Source organism: Lithobates pipiens, unplaced genomic scaffold, assembly GCF_037356315.1.
Source record: "Lithobates pipiens isolate NorthernLeopardFrog02 unplaced genomic scaffold, aLitPip1_a1.2 Scaffold_22, whole genome shotgun sequence".
NCBI classification, from domain to species: domain Eukaryota; kingdom Metazoa; phylum Chordata; class Amphibia; order Anura; family Ranidae; genus Lithobates; species Lithobates pipiens.
This window is the reverse complement of record NW_027507784.1, coordinates 11,791,677-11,811,867: the sequence shown is the minus strand read 5'-3', so window position 1 is coordinate 11,811,867 and position 20,191 is coordinate 11,791,677. Positions and strand designations below refer to the sequence as shown.

General features: G+C 44.4%; 1 protein-coding gene across 1 annotated transcript in view; it reads right to left on the bottom strand.

The window, feature by feature from the left end:
* Positions 1-6,723: 6,723 nt before the first annotated feature.
* Positions 6,724-20,191, bottom strand: part of LOC144000374 (uncharacterized) — a 57,791-nt gene continuing 44,323 nt past the window's right edge. The window contains exon 7 of the mRNA XM_077494176.1: positions 6,724-6,937. Within this exon, the coding sequence (XP_077350302.1) occupies positions 6,900-6,937 (38 nt within the window). The 3' untranslated portion in view covers positions 6,724-6,899. The remainder of the gene's footprint in view (positions 6,938-20,191) is intronic.

The following is a 20,191-nucleotide window of genomic DNA, read 5'->3' as shown; positions in this document are numbered from 1 at the left end:
GGGTGGCACAGCAGGAACACTGCCTGGATAAAGGGGACCTTGAGAGGCAAGGAAGTCCTCCTCTTCCTGCCTCTATTCTGCCTCAAGTGCCCTGTCCATTATTCCACACAGCTTATGCTCCAAGAGGTGGACAAGAGGTACAGTGTCACTGATGCATGCACTGTCACTGCTCACCATCCTTGTGGCCTCCTCAAACGGTGACAGGACAGTGCATGCATCCCTGATCATGCCCCACTGGCGTGGTGAGAAAAAACCGAGCTCCCTGGACCCTGTCCTGGTGCCGTAGTCGCACAGGTACTCATTGATGGCCCTCTGCTGCATGTGCAGCCGCTGCAGCATGGCCAACGTTGAGTTCCACCTGGTTGGCATGTCACATATAAGGCGGTTCTTGGGCAGGTTCAACTCCCTTTGGAGCTCAGCCAGCCGAGCACAGGCATTAAATGATTGGCGGAAATGCACACAGACTTTCCTGGCCTGCTTCAGGACATCCTGTAAGCCCGGGTACCTGCCCAAGAACCGCTGCACCACCAGGTTAAGGACGTGAGCCACACAGGGCACATGGGTCAGTTGTCCCTGTCGGAGGGTGGAGAGGAGGTTGGTGCCATTGTCGCAAACCACCATTCCTGGCTTAAGCTGGCATGGCGTCAACCACCTCTCGGCCTGCCCCTGCAGAGCTGACAAAACATCCACCCCAGTGTGGCTCCTGTCCCCCAAACAAACCAGCACAAACACGGCATGGCATCGTTTTACTTGCGTAGCCCCTGGAACGCCTACGGAGCACCGCTGGTTCTGAGAACAGAGCACTGGAAGAGGCCAAGAAGAGGAGGGGGTGGAGGAGAGAGGTGTGTCACAACCAATAGTAGCATTTTGGAGGCGTGGTGGCGGAACAACCTCCAACACTACTGCACCTTGTCCTGCATCCTTCCCAGCTGCCAGAAGAGTGACCCAATGGGCCGTGAAAGACAGGTAACGTCCCTGTCCATGCCTGCTGGACCATGAGTCAGTGGTAATATGCACCTTACCGCTGACCTCCCTGTCCAGCGAGGCAAGAACATTGCCTTCCACATGTCGGTAGAGAGCCGGAATTGCCTTCCGTGAGAAAAAGTGGCATTTGGGGACCTGCAACTGAGGAACCGCACATTGTACAAACTCACGGAAGGGGGCCGAGTCTACCAACTAAAAAGGCAGCAGTTGAAGTGCTAGCAATTTAGCCAAGCTAGCATTCAACTGCTGGGCATGTGGATGGCTGGGAGTGAACTTCTTTCGCCGGTCCAGCGGCTGGGGCAGGGACACTTGCCTGCTATAATCGGACGTGGGTGTACTGATAGCAGAGTGCCCGGAAGCACTTAGCTGTGACACACCTAATTCTACACCTTCATTCCTCTCAGAGCAGGTTTCAGAGAGGACTGAAGGTCTAGTGGGGTTGGAGATCCCAGCTGATGAGGAGCAAGGAGAGGTCCGCTTTGTTCTTTGGTGTGGATATTTGAGGTACGCTTGCCAACGAGCTGCATGGCAGGGCAACATATGTCTGGTCAAGCATGTGGTGCCCAAGCGGCTGATGTTTTGGCCACGCGAGATACGCTTGAGACATATGTTGCAAATAGCAGCGGTGCGATCTGATGCACTCGTCTCAAAAAAGGCCCACACCAAAGAACTTTTAGAATAACTCGCAGAGGCAGCGCCTTGCATAGGCGGAGCTCTGCGGTGTGATTCAGTCGGTGTGCTGTCCCTAAGCTGGCCCCCGGAGGGCATCCTGCCTCATTGGACATGTGCCTCCTCCTCCTCCTCTCAGGCACCCACGTGGAGTCAGTGCCCTCATCATCCTCTCCCTCTTCATCGCTGGAGCAAACCTGGCAGTATGCTGCAGCTTGTGGAACATGACTGCCAGATTGCTGTCCTTCTTGAGCATCCCCTCTCTCTGCGCTCATGCTACTGCCTTCCTCTAGCTGAGTGTCATCATCAGAGCCTACAAAACACTGGGCATCCTCCTGGAGCATGTACCCAACACTGTGCTCAAAGAGTTCAGGAGACTCATCAGGAGGACGTGGTGGGTCTAGGGAAGGAGTCACTGATGATGACATTGAGAGGAGGGAAGACGATGCGTTGGCAGCTGCTTTGCTAGTACCCTGAGCCTGGGTGAGAGAGGATGAGGAGGATGAAGAGGGCTTGGTCATCCACTCTACCAAGTCATTGGCATGTTGCGGCTCAACATGTCCAGCTGCCGAAAAGAAGGACAAGCGTGTCCCATGGCCACGTGCTGATGATGACGATGCACCGCGTCCACGACCAGCACTGTTGTCTCTAGACACAGAGCCTGCTTGCCCTCTTTTATCGGCTCATGCCTGTCTGCCTCTCCTTGCTGGCCTTCCAGACATGGTAATGGCCTGAAGGGAGATGGGAAAACCAGCAATTGGGTAGTGTATATTGTGCTGGAGGCACACACAACATCCACTAACTCCTGCAGATGGCAGATGGCTCAATTAGAGAAGAGCTATGTAGGTGGATATAACGGTGTATACTGGTTTCAGGGCACGCAGACAGCACGCACAATCTCCTACAACTGACTGCAAGCTCTATTAAAAAAGAAATATAGCTAGCTATATAGGTGGATATAATGGTGTATATTGCACTACAGAAGAGCAAGAACGCAAAATCGGCCAATAACGAACGGTGTATACTGTGTTGAAGGTACACAGAACACCCACTAACTCCTACAGACGCCAACACACTACACAAGGCCGCTGCGCTGGCGGCCTTATATAGTGTGGGGCGTGTACTACACAGCCTGAGCTATAATTGGCCATAGGCATCCTGCCTGTGGCCAATCATGGCTCTCCTCGCTGCCGGCGCTGTGATTGGCCAAGCATGCGGGGTCACAGTGCATGCTTGGCCAATCATGAGCCAGCAATGCACTGCGATGGCGCAGTGCATTGTGGGCCGTGAGCGCCACACGAATTTGGCGCGAACGGTCCATAACGTTCGGAATTCGCCGAACGGGCGAACAGCCGATGTTCGAGTCGAACGTATGTTCGACTCGAACACGAAGCTCATCCCTACTGGTATCATTAAATAGAAAGGTTTGTGATTAGCAGTCATCAGAAATCAAACTTCACACATTCTTATCTTCACCAAGAAGGTAATAAAACAGGGATGGTCATGCAAAATCAGTTATCTTTATGGAGCTCTGTAATCTTTGGGTCTTTTACATGAAGTCATAAGGAACTGAACAGAAAAGCATTGGTTGGCTGATCATTGTCACACAGACATAAATTCCAGTACTGATAGTTATTTTCTGTCCACATTGTTTTTAGACTATGACTTTTACTACTTGCTCTGCCTGTTCAGAAATTTGAATATGTATATGGACGAGATGAGGCAAAAGATCCTTAAATTTAGCTTTGGTAACTTGAAGCCAGAGATTTTCCCAATTCCTTATCCAACCTCTTCAGCCTTCTGGGTCACTGCAAATTCTCTTTCCATACATCTACAACATGTACGTCTGAGAAGATGGAGCATACGAAAACTGGGTCGAGGTGGCCAACTCTGACCATGGGTGCATTATCAATAGAGTTAGGCAAACAGTTCGAGCTCAGCAAAAGTTCGGCCCGAACATACTGGGACCTGTTTGGCCCATTCAGCATGCAACCGAATTTTGCGGGACGCTCGGCGGGATGTTTGCCCGCCGCTTACCCCACAGTAGACATGGGTGCCATCAAAAAATGTGTTTAGTTTCGTTCCGTATGAAAAAAAAAAAAAACGTATTTCGTAATTCGTGTACGAAATTCAATTCGGATTTGTACGAAATACGAATTTTCATTAGATTTGTAAACTTTTCATTAAAATAACGAAAATTCGTCATGATGAATTTATCATTATGAGGGGTTCCCACCATCCCTGTGCTGAGTTCCAGGTCTGTACAATCTCCAATGTCATAGAAGGAGCCACAGAGGGTTAAATGATGGTTTACTAAGGTAAAAGAAATAGTAGGAGGGGGGAATAAATAAATATTCAAAATCATTACACTTTTCTTCAAGAGTTATAATGAGTTTATCTATCAGGAAATCTTTTCAGAACTTTTATATTCTTCTTTATTTGCTTCCTGAAAGTCTGTACAGAGAGAACTTTGCACCTTGTGGGTTACATAGATAGTCAGGTTGAAAACAAAAAAAAGACACAAGTCCATCTAGTTCAACCATAAAAATAAATAAAATATAATATCATACAATCCCATATACTTAATCCTATACCCACTGTTGATTCAGAGGAAGCCGAAAACCTCCAGCAGAGCATGATACAATATTCTACACAGGGGAATAAATTCCTTCCTAATCCCCCCGAGAGGCAATAAGATGTTCCCCAGATAAACTTTACCTATAAATGTCAGTACCCAGTTATATATTATGTACACCTAGGAAAGAATCCAGACCTTTCTTAAAGCAATCCACTGAGCTGGCCAGAACCACCTCTGCGGGGAGTCTATTCCACATTTTCACAGCTCTTACTGTGAAGAAACCTTTCCATATTTGTAGATGAAATCTCTTTTCCTCTAGACTTAAAGAGTGCCCCCTTGTCCTCTATGATGACCTTAAAGTGGATAACTCGACACCAAGTTCCCTATATGGACCAACTATGTATTTATACATGGAGATCATATCCCCCTTATGTATTTATACATGGAGATCATATCCCCCTTATGTATTTATACATGGAGATCATATCCCCCTTATGTATTTATACATGGAGATCATATCCCCCTTATGTATTTATACATGGAGATCATATCCCCCCTTATGTATTTATACATGGAGATCATATCCCCCTTTATGTATTTATACATGGAGATCATATCCCCCTTTATGTATTTATACATGGAGATCATATCCCCCCTTATGTATTTATACTTGGAGATTATACCCCCCCTTATGTATTTATACATGGAGATCATATCTCCCCTTATGTATTTATACATGGAGATCATGTCCCCCCTTATGTATTTATACATGGAGATCATATCCCCCCTTACATATTTATACATGGAGATCATATCCCCCCTTATGTATTTATACATGGAGATCATACCCCCCCTTATGTATTTATACATGGAGATCATATCCCCCCCTTACGTATTTATACATGGAGATCATATCCCCCCTTATGTATTTATACATGGAGATCATATCGCCTCTTATGTATTTATACATGGAGATCATATCCCCCTTTATGTATTTATACATGGAGATCATATCCCCCCTTATGTATTTATACTTGGAGATTATACCCCCCCCCCCCTTATGTATTTATACATGGAGATCATGTCCCCCCTTATGTATTTATACATGGAGATCATATCCCCCTTATGTACTTATACATGGAGATCATATCCCCCCTTATGTATTTATACATGGAGATCATATCCCCCTTATGTATTTATACATGGAGATCATATCCCCCCTTATGTATTTATACATGGAGATCATATCCCCCCTTATGTATTTATACATGGAGATCATATCCCCCCTTATGTATTTATACATGGAGATTGTAAGGAGTGCCCCTATGTGGTCTTCCTTGCTCGAGCTGGACTTTCACTGGAAAAACTCTCTTCAATCGATCGGGGTGGTTATTCAAAAAGGACCAGACACACACTGGTTTGATTCTGAATACACACACTTTAATTTTTCGTTTACCAGTCTTTTATGATTCAAAACATTGTGTTATCAACCAATAAGGATATGACAAGACATTCACCAATCAAACGGCATTGACATTCTAGTGTGTCATACAGTTAGCGGACTTTTTTAGGGGAATTCTGATATAAGATTTCCAGACATACAGACATATATTTATATAAATGACCTTAAGAATTTATCTATTTTAACACATATAAAACCACCTTATGAATATTTCTTACGTCCTATAAAAATTCTAAAGCTTAGCTTTTAACCACAAATGCATCCTGTGTTTTGCAGACTTGCAGAAGTCTGCAAAACAAGAACCATTGTGAATACTTACAAGCAAATATGCTTTTTTACTCATGAAGCTCCCTACATATTTCTAGCATAAGCTTAAAGGGTGACTCTCCCTACCCTTACAGAGATCATATCCCCCTTATGTATTTATACATGGAGATCATATCCCCCCCTTATGTATTTATACATGGAGATCATATCCCCCCCTTATGTATTTATACATGGAGATCATATCCCCCCCTTATGTATTTATACATGGAGATCATACCCCCACTTATGTATTTATACATGGAGATCATATCCCCCTTTATGTATTTATACATGGAGATCATATCCCCCCTTATGTATTTATACATGGAGATCATATCCCCCCCTTATGTATTTATACATGGAGATCATACCCCCACTTATGTATTTATACATGGAGATCATATCCCCCTTATGTATTTATACATGGAGATCATATCCCCCCCTTATGTATTTATACATGGAGATCATATCCCCCCCTTATGTATTTATACATGGAGATCATACCCCCACGTATGCATTTATACATGGAGATCATATCCCCCCTTATGCATTTATACATGGAGATCATATCCCCCCTTATGTATTATACATGGAGATCACATCCCCCCTTATATATTTATACATGGAGATCATACCCCCACTTATGCATTTATACATGGAGATCATATCCCCCCTTATGTGTTTATACATGGAGATCATATCCCCCTTATGTATTTATACATGGAGATCATATCCCCCCTTATGTATTTATACATGGAGATCATATCCCCCACTTATGTATTTATACATGGAGATCATATCCCAGGTGTGCCCTTGGTCTGGTGTTATTCTGTTCTCATGCCCATCAACAGAATATCCAGGATTTTTATTGGAAGATTCCCTTTCTCTGGAAGGTGCTGCTTAATGCTCTGTGTCTTGGCTGTTGTGTTTGGCTTGACCTGAATAAAAAGAAGGAAGAAAGATGGAAGATTAAATCTATCTAGCTATGCTTTTATTCTCAACAGTCATTAAATCATTGCTCAGTCCATCTGGTGCAGTTACCTGAAATTCGTTTTTTTATTACAAATCGTCACATGTCAATTGAAATCAGACTTGCAGTGGGTGTGGCGAAGTGTAAACTGATGGGCACGGTCGGACATTCTGACAACCAAATCCGTTGGATTTTGTCCGACGGATTTTGTCTGAAACTGTTGCATACACACGGTCGGACAAAATTGTCGGAAAATCTGATCGTTCTGAACGTGATGACGTTATTTTGTTACGATGTTCAGGCTAGTAGCCAATAGCTTTGGTCTAGGAATTTGATCTGAGCATGCGTGGAACTTTGTCCGATCGGAATTCTCTACACATGATCGGACAAAGTCCGATCGGATCATGTTGTCGGAAAAGTTTATAGCCCTGCTCTAAAACTTTGTTGGTCGGATATTCTGACAGGAAACAGTCCAGTGGAGCCCACACATGGTCGGATTATCTGACAACGCGGTCCAATCGGACATTTTCCGTCCTTGTGAATGTCCAACCGTGTGTACAAGGGCTAATACTGAGTAGAATTCCCTTGTGGAAGGACACGTGACCCTGTGTCGACACGCGTAGGGGAGGGGCGAGGATGGTGAAGGGACCCTTATGAGGATAAAGTAGTCTGTGGGAAGATAGCGGTGTATGTGGCTTTTGGGGGAACATGTAACACTCACGTCTGTTAAATTCTGGTGCACTGGAAGCACCAGCAATATGTGAGCACTCAATTTTTAACCAGTTCCCGACCGACGCATGCCGATGTACGTCGGCAGAATGGCACGGGCAGGCATATCGGCGTACAGGTACGTCCATTTTTATATGCCGCCCTGCCATCGCGTACGTGCCTCCAGCGGCGCGCTCTTGTGCCGGTCGGGACCCCGTGAGTCCAGTCGCGGGTCCCGCGGACTCGATCTTCTCACGGTGGAGGCTGAACGGGGAGATGCTGTTGTAAACAGTATCTCCCCATTCTGCCTAGCAACAAGTGACCCTGATCTCTGTTTCCTGTGATTGGAGCAGAGATCAGTGTTCACTAACACACAGCCCAGCCCCCCACAGTTAGTCCCCTAGGAACACTTAACCCCTAGACTACCACCCCCTGGTTAACCCCTTCACTGCCAGTGTCATTTACACAGGAATCAGTGCATTTATATAGCACTGATTGCTGTATAAATGACAATGGTCCCAAAAATGTGTCAAAAATGTCCGATGTGTCCGCTATAATGTCGCAGTCACAGTAAAAATCGCTGATCGCCACCATTACTATAATAATAATAATAAAAAAAAAAACGCCATAAAACTATCCCCTATTTTGTAAACGCTATAACTTTTGCGCAAACCAATCAATAATCGCTTATTGCAAAAAATTTTTACAAAAAATATGTAGAAGAATACGTAAAACTAAACTAAGGGGAAAAACTGTTTTTTTTATATATTTTTGGGGGATATTTATTATAACAAAAAGTAAAAAATAATATATTTTTTTCAAAATTGTCGCTCTATTTTTGTTTATAGCACAAAAACTAAAAACCGCAGAGGTGATCAAATACCACCAAAAGAAAGCTCTATTTGTGGAGAAAAAAAATACGTAAATTTTGTTTGGGAGCCACGCCGCACGACCGCACAATTGTTCTTCCCCATACAAAGTGGACTATCGAGGAGTGGAGACTGTTGATGTGAGATTTGGGTACCGAAATGGGAAGGGATCGGAATAGGTATAATATTCGTGGTAGCAAGGTCATTTTAATGGCGTTAACCCTACCTATCCAGGAGAGCTTGTAAAGGGACCATTGGTCCAGGTCCGCCTTTAATTTATTAAACATAGTTACGCTTGTATAGTTGGCCTATATTTGAGGTTAGGTGAACTCCCAAGTACGGGATGGACGTAGAGTTCCACGAAAAAGGGAACTGGGTCCGGAGTCTGTCAACCAAGCTGGGATTGGTAGTGATGTTTAGCGCCACCGACTTGGACATATTGACTTGCAGACCAGAGACCTGCCCGAACTTGCGGAGCATCTGTAGGATATTAGGGGTGGAGATGAGTGGGGAGGTGATGAAAAGAAGGACATCGTCCGCGAATAATGCACATTTATGTATGGAGGGGCCGCACTTCACGCCATGGATATCTGGGTGTGTTCTGAAGGAGATTGCCAGGGTTTCTATGGCTATAGCGAATAAGAGGGGGGATAAGGGGCATCCCTGCCTGGTTCCCTTGGTGATGGGAAAAGAGTCTGAGAGGTGGCCTTGGAGTCTAATCTGGGCTCTGGGCTGGGAATATAGGGCTGATAGATTGTTGATGAATTTGTGGCCAAAACTCCACTGCTCCAGAGTGTGAAATAAGTAGGGCCAGGTGACGGTATCAAAGGCCTTTTGGAGGTCAATAGATAGCAGATAACCTTCCTGGGGAGGACCGCCATCCCATCTAGACTGAAGAAGGGGGATGATGTCGATAGCTCTCCTTATCTGGTCCGGTCCCTGTCGTCCTGGAATGAAGCCTGCCTGGTCTTTATGGACATAGGAGCCTATGAAGGAACCCAGTCTATTTGATAAATTCTTTGTCATTATTTTTAGGTCATTGTTAATTAGGGATATAGGTCTGTAGTTGCTCACCAGGCTTAGGTCTTTATCAGGCTTAGAGATCACTGATATGTAAGCCAGGTTGGCTGTCGAGTCCAGTGGCGAGTTTTTGTTAAGGGAGTTGAAAAACTGGGCCATATAAGGAGCCAGGACATCTATGAAAGTTTAGTAGTATTTAGTCGAGAAACCGTCAGGACCAGGGGCCGAGCCAATTTTGAGCTCTTTAATGACTCCTCTGGCTTCTTCCTCTGATATAGAGGAGATCTCTGTGGGAGTCTGAGATTTTTGGGAGGGGGATCCCGTCCAGGAAGGCTTCGATCTGTTGCGAGCTGGCGGGGTTGGGGTCAGAATAAAGTTTGGAGTAGAACGCATTGAAGGCCTCTAGGATTTGTTTAGGATTTTGGGTCAAGGAGCCGGATAGGGATTTGACTTTGGGGAGTGCGTGAACTCTGTGCCGAGGGGAGAGCCTAGCTGCTAGCTGGGGGCCAATTTTTTCAGAGTGAAGATAGAATCTGCCACTAACCCATTTTAGATGGCTTTCAGCACTTGAAGTCAGGGCCATGTTTAGGGCAATTCTGGCGGTATCCATTTTGGCTAGGGAAGTGGGTGAGGGGTTTTTCTTGTGTGCTGCACTCAGGGCTTGGAAGTCCTGTTCTAGGTTGGCTAAGTCTAGGTTTTTTTCTCTCTTGAGACGGGAAGTTAATTGGATAATTTTACCCCTCATGACTGCCTTGTGGGCCCCCCACAGCGTGCCCGGGGAGACGTCAGGAGTATCATTGGTGTAAAAGAAATCCATTAGCTCTTTCTCGAGCATTGTACAGTGGACTTGGTTAGCGAGGAGGGACTCCTTAAGGCGCCACTGGGGGGGGGGGCCCGCTGGAGTCATAAAGCCCACCAGCTTAATGTAGATCACGGAATGGTCGGACCATGGGACCTCTCTAATGTAAGCTTGGGACAAGAAGTGAATATCTGACGTGTGAACAAAAATGTGGTCTATGTGTGAGAATGTCCTGTGCGGTGCTGAGTAGTGGGTATAATCCTTGGAAGTGGGATGTAGTTCCCTCCAAGAGTCTATCATCCCTAGTGTGTGTAAAAGTCTAGCAATCCGGAGGCTCTGTTTGGGGGGCTGTTTCAGAAGAGAACTGCCATGGGAAGTCTTGTCCATGAGGTGGTCAAACGCCATGTTCGAGTCTCCGCCCATGATTACCTTACCCTCCAGGTGGGAGGATAGGGTAGTCAGCATTGACGAGAAGAAGGGTGCTTGGTTTTTGTTGGGGGCATAATAGGAAATGAAGGAGAAGAGGGTATTGTTAATATGGCCTTTTTTCACCAGGATAAACCTCCCTTCGCTATCTCTAATGGTTTGGGTATGGATAAACGGAGTATGTTTGGAGAAAAGGATGGCGACCCCCCTTTTCTTGTCATCAGCGTTGGCTAGGAAAAAGGTGGGGTAATTTCGGTGTAAAAAAGTGGGGTTGAAACTTTTAGGGAAATGGGTTTCTTGCAGCATAACGATGTTGAGGCCCCTAATGTGGTAACTGTGGAAGGCTTTACGTCTTTTAGTCGGGGAGTTCAGTCCTTGTGTATTGTGGGATGCTATCGTGAGCGTCGCCTTAGCGGATAGTGTATCAGCCATGGTTATCAGAGTATTGAATCAAGATAGAGAAAAACATTCTTACCCTGGGTAGATGGACCTGCACACTCTTCTGGTGGTCTGGGTGTAGAGACCGGGACAGGCCTCGGCCGGATGTGCGAGGACTCCCGGAGGACGCCTGGAGGTACAGGAAAATTGGGGGAGGGGGGGAAGTGAGTGCGGAGGGTCCTGAAAAGGACCGGAGGGAAGCTGGGAAGTCCGTCAGCCCCTCCTGGGATTCAACAGGAGTCTAGGGGGAGAAGTCAAAGGCCTAAAGGCCAAGAAGACCAAGGAGTCACTTTGGGGGTACAGAGTCACGGTGCCGCTTCGACTGCTGCTTCACCCACAAGGGGGCCAGAGGACTGTTCGGGGGGGGGGGTCTTTTGGATGTGTTTGCACGGCTCTCCGACTGGTTGGGACGTAGATCTTGTGAGATGAGCCCAAGATGCAGGAGAAGACGTTCCCCGTCCTGAAAATTGGCAAAGCTGTACAGTTTGTCTTTAAACTGGAACTGCAGGCGAAACGGAAAGGCCCATCTGTATTTGATCAGATTTTGATTGAGAATCTCCAGGAGGGGTCTGAGGGATCTTCTCTTTTGAATTGTGGTAGGAGAGATATCCACGAAGACTTGGATTGTGTTGCCCTGAATGGCGAGATTGTCGCGATTACGAGACCGCTGCATAATTTCCTCCTTTATCCCATAGAAGTGGGGCTTGACCACTATGTCCCGGGGAAGCCCGTCCTGGCGGGGGGCTTGTAAAGCCCGGTGGGCCCTGTCCAGTTGAAGCTTGTGATCCGGTACGTCCGGGATGATGTCTTTAATGAAGGACTTCACTGTGCTGTGAATGTCTGTGGTGGATTCAGGCACTCCTCTGATGCGGAAGTTATATCTTCTGCTTCTATTTTTCAAATCTTCTATTTTAGATAAAGCAGAATCTAGTTGCTCCTGCAGGGATTGTATACATTTAGTATTCTGATTAGTGCGTGCAGCCGAGTCACCCACAGCCTGTTCTATGATATCCATTCTAGCCCCTAGACTCTGCAGATCTGCCTTAATAGAAGATGTTATCTGCATAGCATTTTGTGCCAGTCCTGATGCTAACATCTCTGAGAATCTGTTCAATAGCTGGGCCAGGTCAGGTGGATGGAGAGGCTGGGGGGAGGCCAGCAAGGCATCTGCTAGGCTGTTAGGTGTGTTGATCTGAGGAGAGTGAGAATAGCCTGCTAATGATCTGTTCAGCAGGGATATGGTGGAGGCTGGAGAAGCCAGGGGATCTTGGTGAGTACTCACTTCAGCGGTGGTAGGCTGAAGGTCTATGGCTGTCCTGAATGTCCGTTTTCCCGCATGGGAGAGGCGCGGTTGCCATCTTAGAAGGCTCAGGGGTGGCTAGGCCGTAGTGAAGCTGACGGCTGGCGATCGTTTTCAGACGGCCTCTTGTCATATGTTCGAACGCCCAGTGTTGTCCGGTGATCGGTGGTGATAGCGGTGAGGGTTCCCGCTGGCTGGGGAAGCTGCTATTAGGGCTGAAAGGCCAGAGCGGTGCGGAGCTCCCGTTCAGCGTGTCGAACCGGAAGTCCCGCGCATGCGCACTCTCGATCGAACAATATTTTAAAGTAAACGATACAACAGAAGTTTCTAAAGCAACCCAAAGCCCTAATACGAGGCAAATTAATCTCTATAGGTGCTGGAAAAAAATGAGAAAGTGAAATGAGATTTAATAACTTAAAAAAAGAACTCCAGGAATTAGAAAAGAAAACATAAGAAACAACTAGACAAAAATACACATAAAGAGATTACAAGAAAAATGTTGGGACTTTAAATGAGGCCGAAAAGCCTCCATCCCTATTGGCACGGTAAAAAGAAAAGGTTGGGACTTTGACAAAGCATGCGATTTTGGAAGCAAAAAACAGAAGAGCAACAAAAATCAATAATATAAATTTATTAACTTATATATTAAATGTATAGCATAGGGCACAAAGATACACATTGTATGATCCATGATCCATCATAAATAGTAAATATATTGAAGTATTGTACATCAAAAACATCAATCCCACAGTTGATACATCAAAAGCATTGGCCTTGTATATAGGCATATTGCACACAGTAAAAATCAATAGAATTAAGTAAAAACATTCCAGAGTTTAGTAAAACTGCATGTTTAAATGTAATTCGTAGTATTTGAAGCTCTACGCGTTTCGTGGCTATATTGCCACTCATCAGGAGCTGATAATGTGATGAATATCTGTGGGACAAGAAATGGTGTGCCGACAGTTAGTCAGGTTTGTATAATAAATGAGAAAAAAATGGAGGGAACAGAAACAATGTATCCAGAACGAGTACCCATACTCACGGGTCATGGAATGGCAAGAGGCGCAGCCACGGACAACGGAGGTAGCCGGGAGTGTCAACCGATACGGGAGCTGAGGCAGACAGAGCGTGCGTTATCGCGATGAGGCTGTGTACCATAAATATAAACCAAAAGTGATCATCACCCTACGATGAATACTTAAATATGTGAGTGTAAGTGTGATAGAATGGGGTGTCTGGAGTGACTGGGATGTGAGGTGAGTGGACTTAACAAAAGTGCGGCACAAATTTAGGGAATGTAAGATGGTGAAAACATGTTAGGAGCAATGGAAATGCTCCAACAATGGTGAACTCCATCGTGTGAAGATGAATAGGATAGTTAATAAAATATAGGTATAAACTGGGTCAACAACAAAAACACAGCAAGGGAATGTTGAAAACAAAAACCACAAAAAAAGTGTGCTAAAGAGCAATACCTGGAAGTGTAGGGCATAATGCTCATTGCCATCTAAGTGTCTAGGGGTGTCAGAAACAACAGTCACCATACTAGTGGTGTCCAATGATCTTGTGCCAAAGGTTAATTAGTGCCTCACCGCGGTCACACGATGCCGCCAACGTCACGCTGACAATCCAGGTAGGGAGGGGGGGGACAACCCTGTCCCCGGGGGAGTCAGCCCCCCAGCGAGCGACGCCAAACGCCAGCTCCCTCCCAGGAAGGCGTCAGATAAATACACGGCGCCCACGTGATGACATCAGCCACGTGACGCCGGATGCGTGACGTCGATGCGCAGCGGGGGAACCGCCCACTCCCCCAGCAGGGAGGAGGGGCGGGAGCCCCGGTGCGCATCGCAGCTCCCATAATCAGAAGAAAAACACCAGCCACGGAAGCAAAGCCGTAGGGCCCGCGCCCCACACCACAGCAGACCCAATTTAAGCAGAGTATAAAAAAAGATATAATGTTGCACCTGCATTTATCATAAGAAGAATTTGATCATGACCATACCCTGCTATGTTGCAGTAAAGGGAGCTAGGTCTGGCGCGAAGGTATCATGCCAAAGTGCTCCAATGGCCTATCCCAAGTCCCATTCCAGTTTTACGGGGGCAGGGAAAAAGAGGGAAAAAAACGCCTAGCACATTAAATTATATGTGTTTGGCTGAAGAGCTGCACCAAAAATCGCATGCTTCCATCCCTGGGTCATATAGACTACAAGAAAAATGTTGGGACTTTAAATGAGGCCGAAAAGCCTCCATCCCTATTGGCACGGTAAAAAGAAAAGGTTGGGACTTTGACAAAGCATGCGATTTTGGAAGCAAAAAACAGAAGAGCAACAAAAATCAATAATATAAATTTATTAACTTATATATTAAATGTATAGCATAGGGCACAAAGATACACATTGTATGATCCATGATCCATCATAAATAGTAAATATATTGAAGTATTGTACATCAAAAACATCAATCCCACAGTTGATACATCAAAAGCATTGGCCTTGTATATAGGCATATTGCACACAGTAAAAATCAATAGAATTAAGTAAAAACATTCCAGAGTTTAGTAAAACTGCATGTTTAAATGTAATTCGTAGTATTTGAAGCTCTACGCGTTTCGTGGCTATATTGCCACTCATCAGGAGCTGATAATGTGATGTTTGATGTTTTTGATGTACAATACTTCAATATATTTACTATTTATGATGGATCATGGATCATACAATGTGTATCTTTGTGCCCTATGCTATACATTTAATATATAAGTTAATAAATTTATATTATTGATTTTTGTTGCTCTTCTGTTTTTTGCTTCCAAAATCGCATGCTTTGTCAAAGTCCCAACCTACACATAAAGAGATTATCCAAAAGCGTGCACAACTAAACGATGTGATAGAACAGGAGAGAAGAAAAGTGTTTAAAAACATAGCTAAAGAAAGATACCTGTGGGGAAATAAGACAGGGAAACAGTTGGCCAGGTTAGCGCGGGAAAAAAAAGCCTCAAACTATATAGAAAAGATTAAAGATGAACACGGAGAACTGAAATTTAAAACATCAGAGATAGCAAAGGCTTTTAAAGCATACTATAGTGCCTTATATACAATTAGAAGTACCGAGACAAAAGAACAGAAGGAGAATAGGAAAGTCAAAATCCTAGATTACCTAGGAGAAATAGACCTACCTAGAATAACAGAAGAAATGGCCAAAAGCCTGGACAAGCCTATTACCCCAGAAGAAATACACAAAGCAATAAAGGAAACATCAAATGGGAAAAGCCCAGGCCCAGATGGCTTTACAATTAGGTATTATAAGAAATTCCGGCAGCTATTGATACCAGAGCTATGTAAATATTGGAATAATCTGGGAGAGGAAGAGAGTATGAGGCAAGAATCGCTATTGGCGAATATAGTTGTTATACCAAAACCAGGCAAGGATAAATCCATTTGTTCTAATTACCGGCCCATAGCATTGTTGAACGTGGACACAAAACTATATGCAAAGGTATTGGCAACCAGAATAAAAAAGTTGATGCCGGAATTAATTAATGGGGATCAGGTAGGATTTGTCCCAGGGAGGGAGGGACGAGACAATAGCTTGAGAACTTTGCTACTTATAGGTGAAGATAAGGAGAATAAGCCCCCAATGGTATTAGTATCGATTGACGCTGAGAAGGCATTCGATAGAGTAGATTGGTGTTTCATGACAGAAACTCTTCGCAAAATAGGTTTGGGTCCAAAGATGCTGAAATGGATAAACAACTTATACACACAACCAACAGCTAGAATAGGAGTAAATGGGAGTATGTCGTCCACATTTGAAATGCTAAACGGAACAACACAGGGATGTCCGCTTTCCCCCCTTTTGTATGGAATCGCTCTGGAGCCACTATTGGCAAAGATCCGTGCGAACGTGAATATAGGGGGGGTTAAGATGGGGGGAGAAAATCATAAAGTGGCGGCATATGCGGACGACATACTCCTATATATAACAAACCCACGTTTGTCCTTGCCCAATGTAATAAAAGAAATAAAGGAATACGGTGCTCTCTCAAATTTTTAAATAAATCCCATAAAAACAGTCATATTGAACATAGGCCTAGATAATAAAGAAGAAAAGATATTACAGCAGGAATTTCCCTTTACATGGGACGAAAAAGAAATAACATACTTAGGTATAAAAATAACAAAAATGGCCCAGGAATTATATCAGGCTAATTATATTCCATTAGTAAATGAAATTAAAACAGTATTAAGGAAAATAAAAAAGGGATCAACCTCATGGATGGGTAGAATTAATATGCTGAAAATGGTGGTTTTACCTAAAATCACCTACAAACTTCAAATGCTTCCGATTAATATTCCAAATAGTTTTTTTTTAAGTAATAAAAACACTTTTTTTTAAATTTTATATGGCAAAATAAAAAGTCTAGGATAAATTATAATATATTAACTAGGAAAAAAAAAAACGGGGGGATGGCACTACCAGACACTTATAGATATTATCTTGCAATTACTTTGGCAAGGTTGGTGGAGTGGGCTAATGTGGGCACAACAAAGAGGTGGGTAAAAATGGAAGAATCACTTATAGGTACACAATTACAAAAAAATATTTGGATCCCGCCAAAATTTAGAATAGATAGCAATAAGGCACATGGAATCACTTTAACGACACTTAAATTATGGGATGCACTATATCGGAGAAATAAATGGGTATAAAATTCCCCACTAATTCCATTAGAGGGCACAGATTTTTTTATTCCAGGAAGGGGCACACAATTAGGTAAACAAATGAAAAATGCACAATTAAAAGATATCACCTGTGGAGGGCACTTAATGTCAAAACAAGAAATAATAAAGAAGTACGGATGGCAAAATCTAAAACAATGGGAATACCTACAGCTTCAGCATTTTTTTAACCACTTGCCACCCGCCCTATAGGCAATTGACGGCGGAAAAGTGGTTTCATAATCCTGACCGGACGTCATATAACGTGATCAGGATTATGAGCCGCTGCGCACCCCCGGGGGCGCGCATCGCGGCGATCGTTGTTGCGGGGTGTCAGTCTGACACCCGGCAACTACGATCTCGGTAAAGAGTCTCCGACGGAGACTCTTTACCACGTGATCAGCCGTGTCCAATCACGGCTGATCACAGTGTAAATGGGAAGAGCCGGTGATCGGCTTTCCCTCACTCGCTTCTGTCAGATGCGAGTAGAGGAGAGCCGATCGGCTGCTCCTCTGACAGGGGGGGTCTGTGCTGATCGATTATCAGCACAGCCCCCCCGAGGATGCCCACACTGGACCACCAGGGATGCCACCAGACCGCCAGGGAAAAGGTAATCCTCCCTAGACCACCAGGGATGCCAGTCAGCACAATGGGTGCCAATCAGTGCCCATAATGGATGCCAATCAGTGCCCACAATGGGCATCACTGATTGGCATGCATTATTGTTTGGCACTGATTGGCATCCATTACTATAGTATAACACCATTGCCGCCTATGAGTGCCCACCTGTGCCGCCTATGAGTGCCCACCTGTGCCGTCTATGAGTGCCCACCTGCGCCGCCTATCCATGCCCATCTGTGCCGCCTATCCATGCCCACCCATGCCGCCCATCTGTGCCGCCCATCTGTGCCAGCTATCAGTGCCAATTTGTGCCACCTATCAGTGTTCATCCGTGTCGCCCATCCGTGTCGCCCATCCGTGTCGCCCATCAGTGCCGCCTATCAGTGCCACTTCATTGGTGCCACATTGGTGCCCATCAGTGCCGCCTTATCAGTGCCCATCAGTGTAGCCCCATCAGTGCCCATCAGTGAAGGAGAAAACGTACTTATTTACAAAGTTTTGAAACTGAAACAAAAAAAAACATTTTTTTTTTCAAAATTTTCGGTATTTTTTTATTTGTAGCGCAAAAAATAAAAACCGTAGAGGTGATCAAATACCACCAAAAGAAAGCTCTATTTGTGGGAAAAAAATGATAAAAATTTCATTTGGGTACAGTGTAGCATGACCGCGCAATTGTCATTCAAAGTGCGATAGCGCTGAAAGCTCAAAATTGGTCTGGGCAGGAAGGTGTTTAAGTGCCCCCCGGTATTGAAGTGGTTAATTCAATTCCAAAACCTATAAGGGACGAGAATACTTTAACACCAATAGAAAAACTCTGTAATTCCAAGGTAAAAGTAAAGCACTGTATGTCAAGAGTATATGAAATTCTATCAGATATAGAGATAAGAGAATGTATTCCAGCCATAGTAAAATGGGAACAGGATATGAGTATAAAAGTAGACGAGACACAGATGATGGAGGCAGTGCATAGACATGGATCGGACACAACGTCTGTGGAAGTTTTTTTTTTTAACCAAAGTTTTTTATTCGTTTTGTATGAAGCAAGTATACAACATTTGACAAAGAAATATGCAGCATTATCATACACAATTAAGGCAGTGTTCCACATACTCACAAAGAGAAGAAAAAAAGAAACAGTATTATCCCAGTAGAATTATTATAGGTTGAAATCCTCAAATGGCCTACTAGTAGACCTAGCCTGTCACCCCATACGGGTACACACTGTGAGCAGGCTTAGCTCTGGAGTAGGATTAACTGAGCATTAGTATCCGTTGACCTTACCGAGGGTCAAGGGCGATAGCACAGGAAGTACGCAGCTCACTTGTTTTAACACTTAGTACAACAAAACTTGTTCATAAAGCATAGGGAAAACAATAAACAAAAAAGAACTTCAACACAACAGAGATATAGATTCCTCTTTGGGCACTACTCCTGGGCTAAGATGGTTGGTTTTACCTATACTTACACTGTAGTTGGATGAAACGCATTTTGAATTTAGGCAACCTAATTTCAAGATATAATTCACTATGAAAATCTATGACTTAGATCACAGATGTGGAGAGGCGTATTTGGAGGAATTCCAGGTCCCCCAGTATTTATGGAAACCCGGGATTGCCCCTTCTTTGTATGCAAACATCTTTTCCATAATGTATATGTTGTTTACTCTGGTGATAACCTCCTCTAAAGAAGGGGGTGTGGGGGTCTTCCAATGTCTTGTCAGTGAGATTCTGGCAGCAAAGAGAATATTAATCACTATTTTTCGCAGCACTGGGGGGAATTGCTCTATCGAGAGGCTAAGAAGAGCTAAACCTGGGTCAAGATTACACTTAGACTTTGTGATGTCTCTGAGCAGGGATTCTATTTTCTTCCAATAAGGGGTGATAATTTCACAACTCCATAGTATATGAAGAAGATTCCCCATGTGCTGGCAGTTCCTCCAGCACAGAGGGGCTGTGTCTGTATGCATTTTGTGGATGCGTAGCGGAGTTAGGTACCATCGGTGTAGTATCTTCTGGGCATTATCCCAGTGATCTATACAAGCAGAGGATTTCCCGTTATATTTTAGTGCCGTATGCCATTGCGAGAATGAGTATTCCTTCCTCATTTCTCTTTCCCAGTGTAACATGCAGGGCAGTTTAGAGTTCAGATACAGAGGGTTTGCTAGTCTATAGAAAAGTGAAATCCCCTTTCTACAGTTAGAGCTTTTGTTTAGAAGGAAGTCCCATAGTGCTTGCGGAATTTCTAAAGGATTAGAAGTATTGGACACATTGTGGTGCTGAATTTGGTATAGCCTATAACTGTCAGCTAAGTCTCTTTGTTCGTC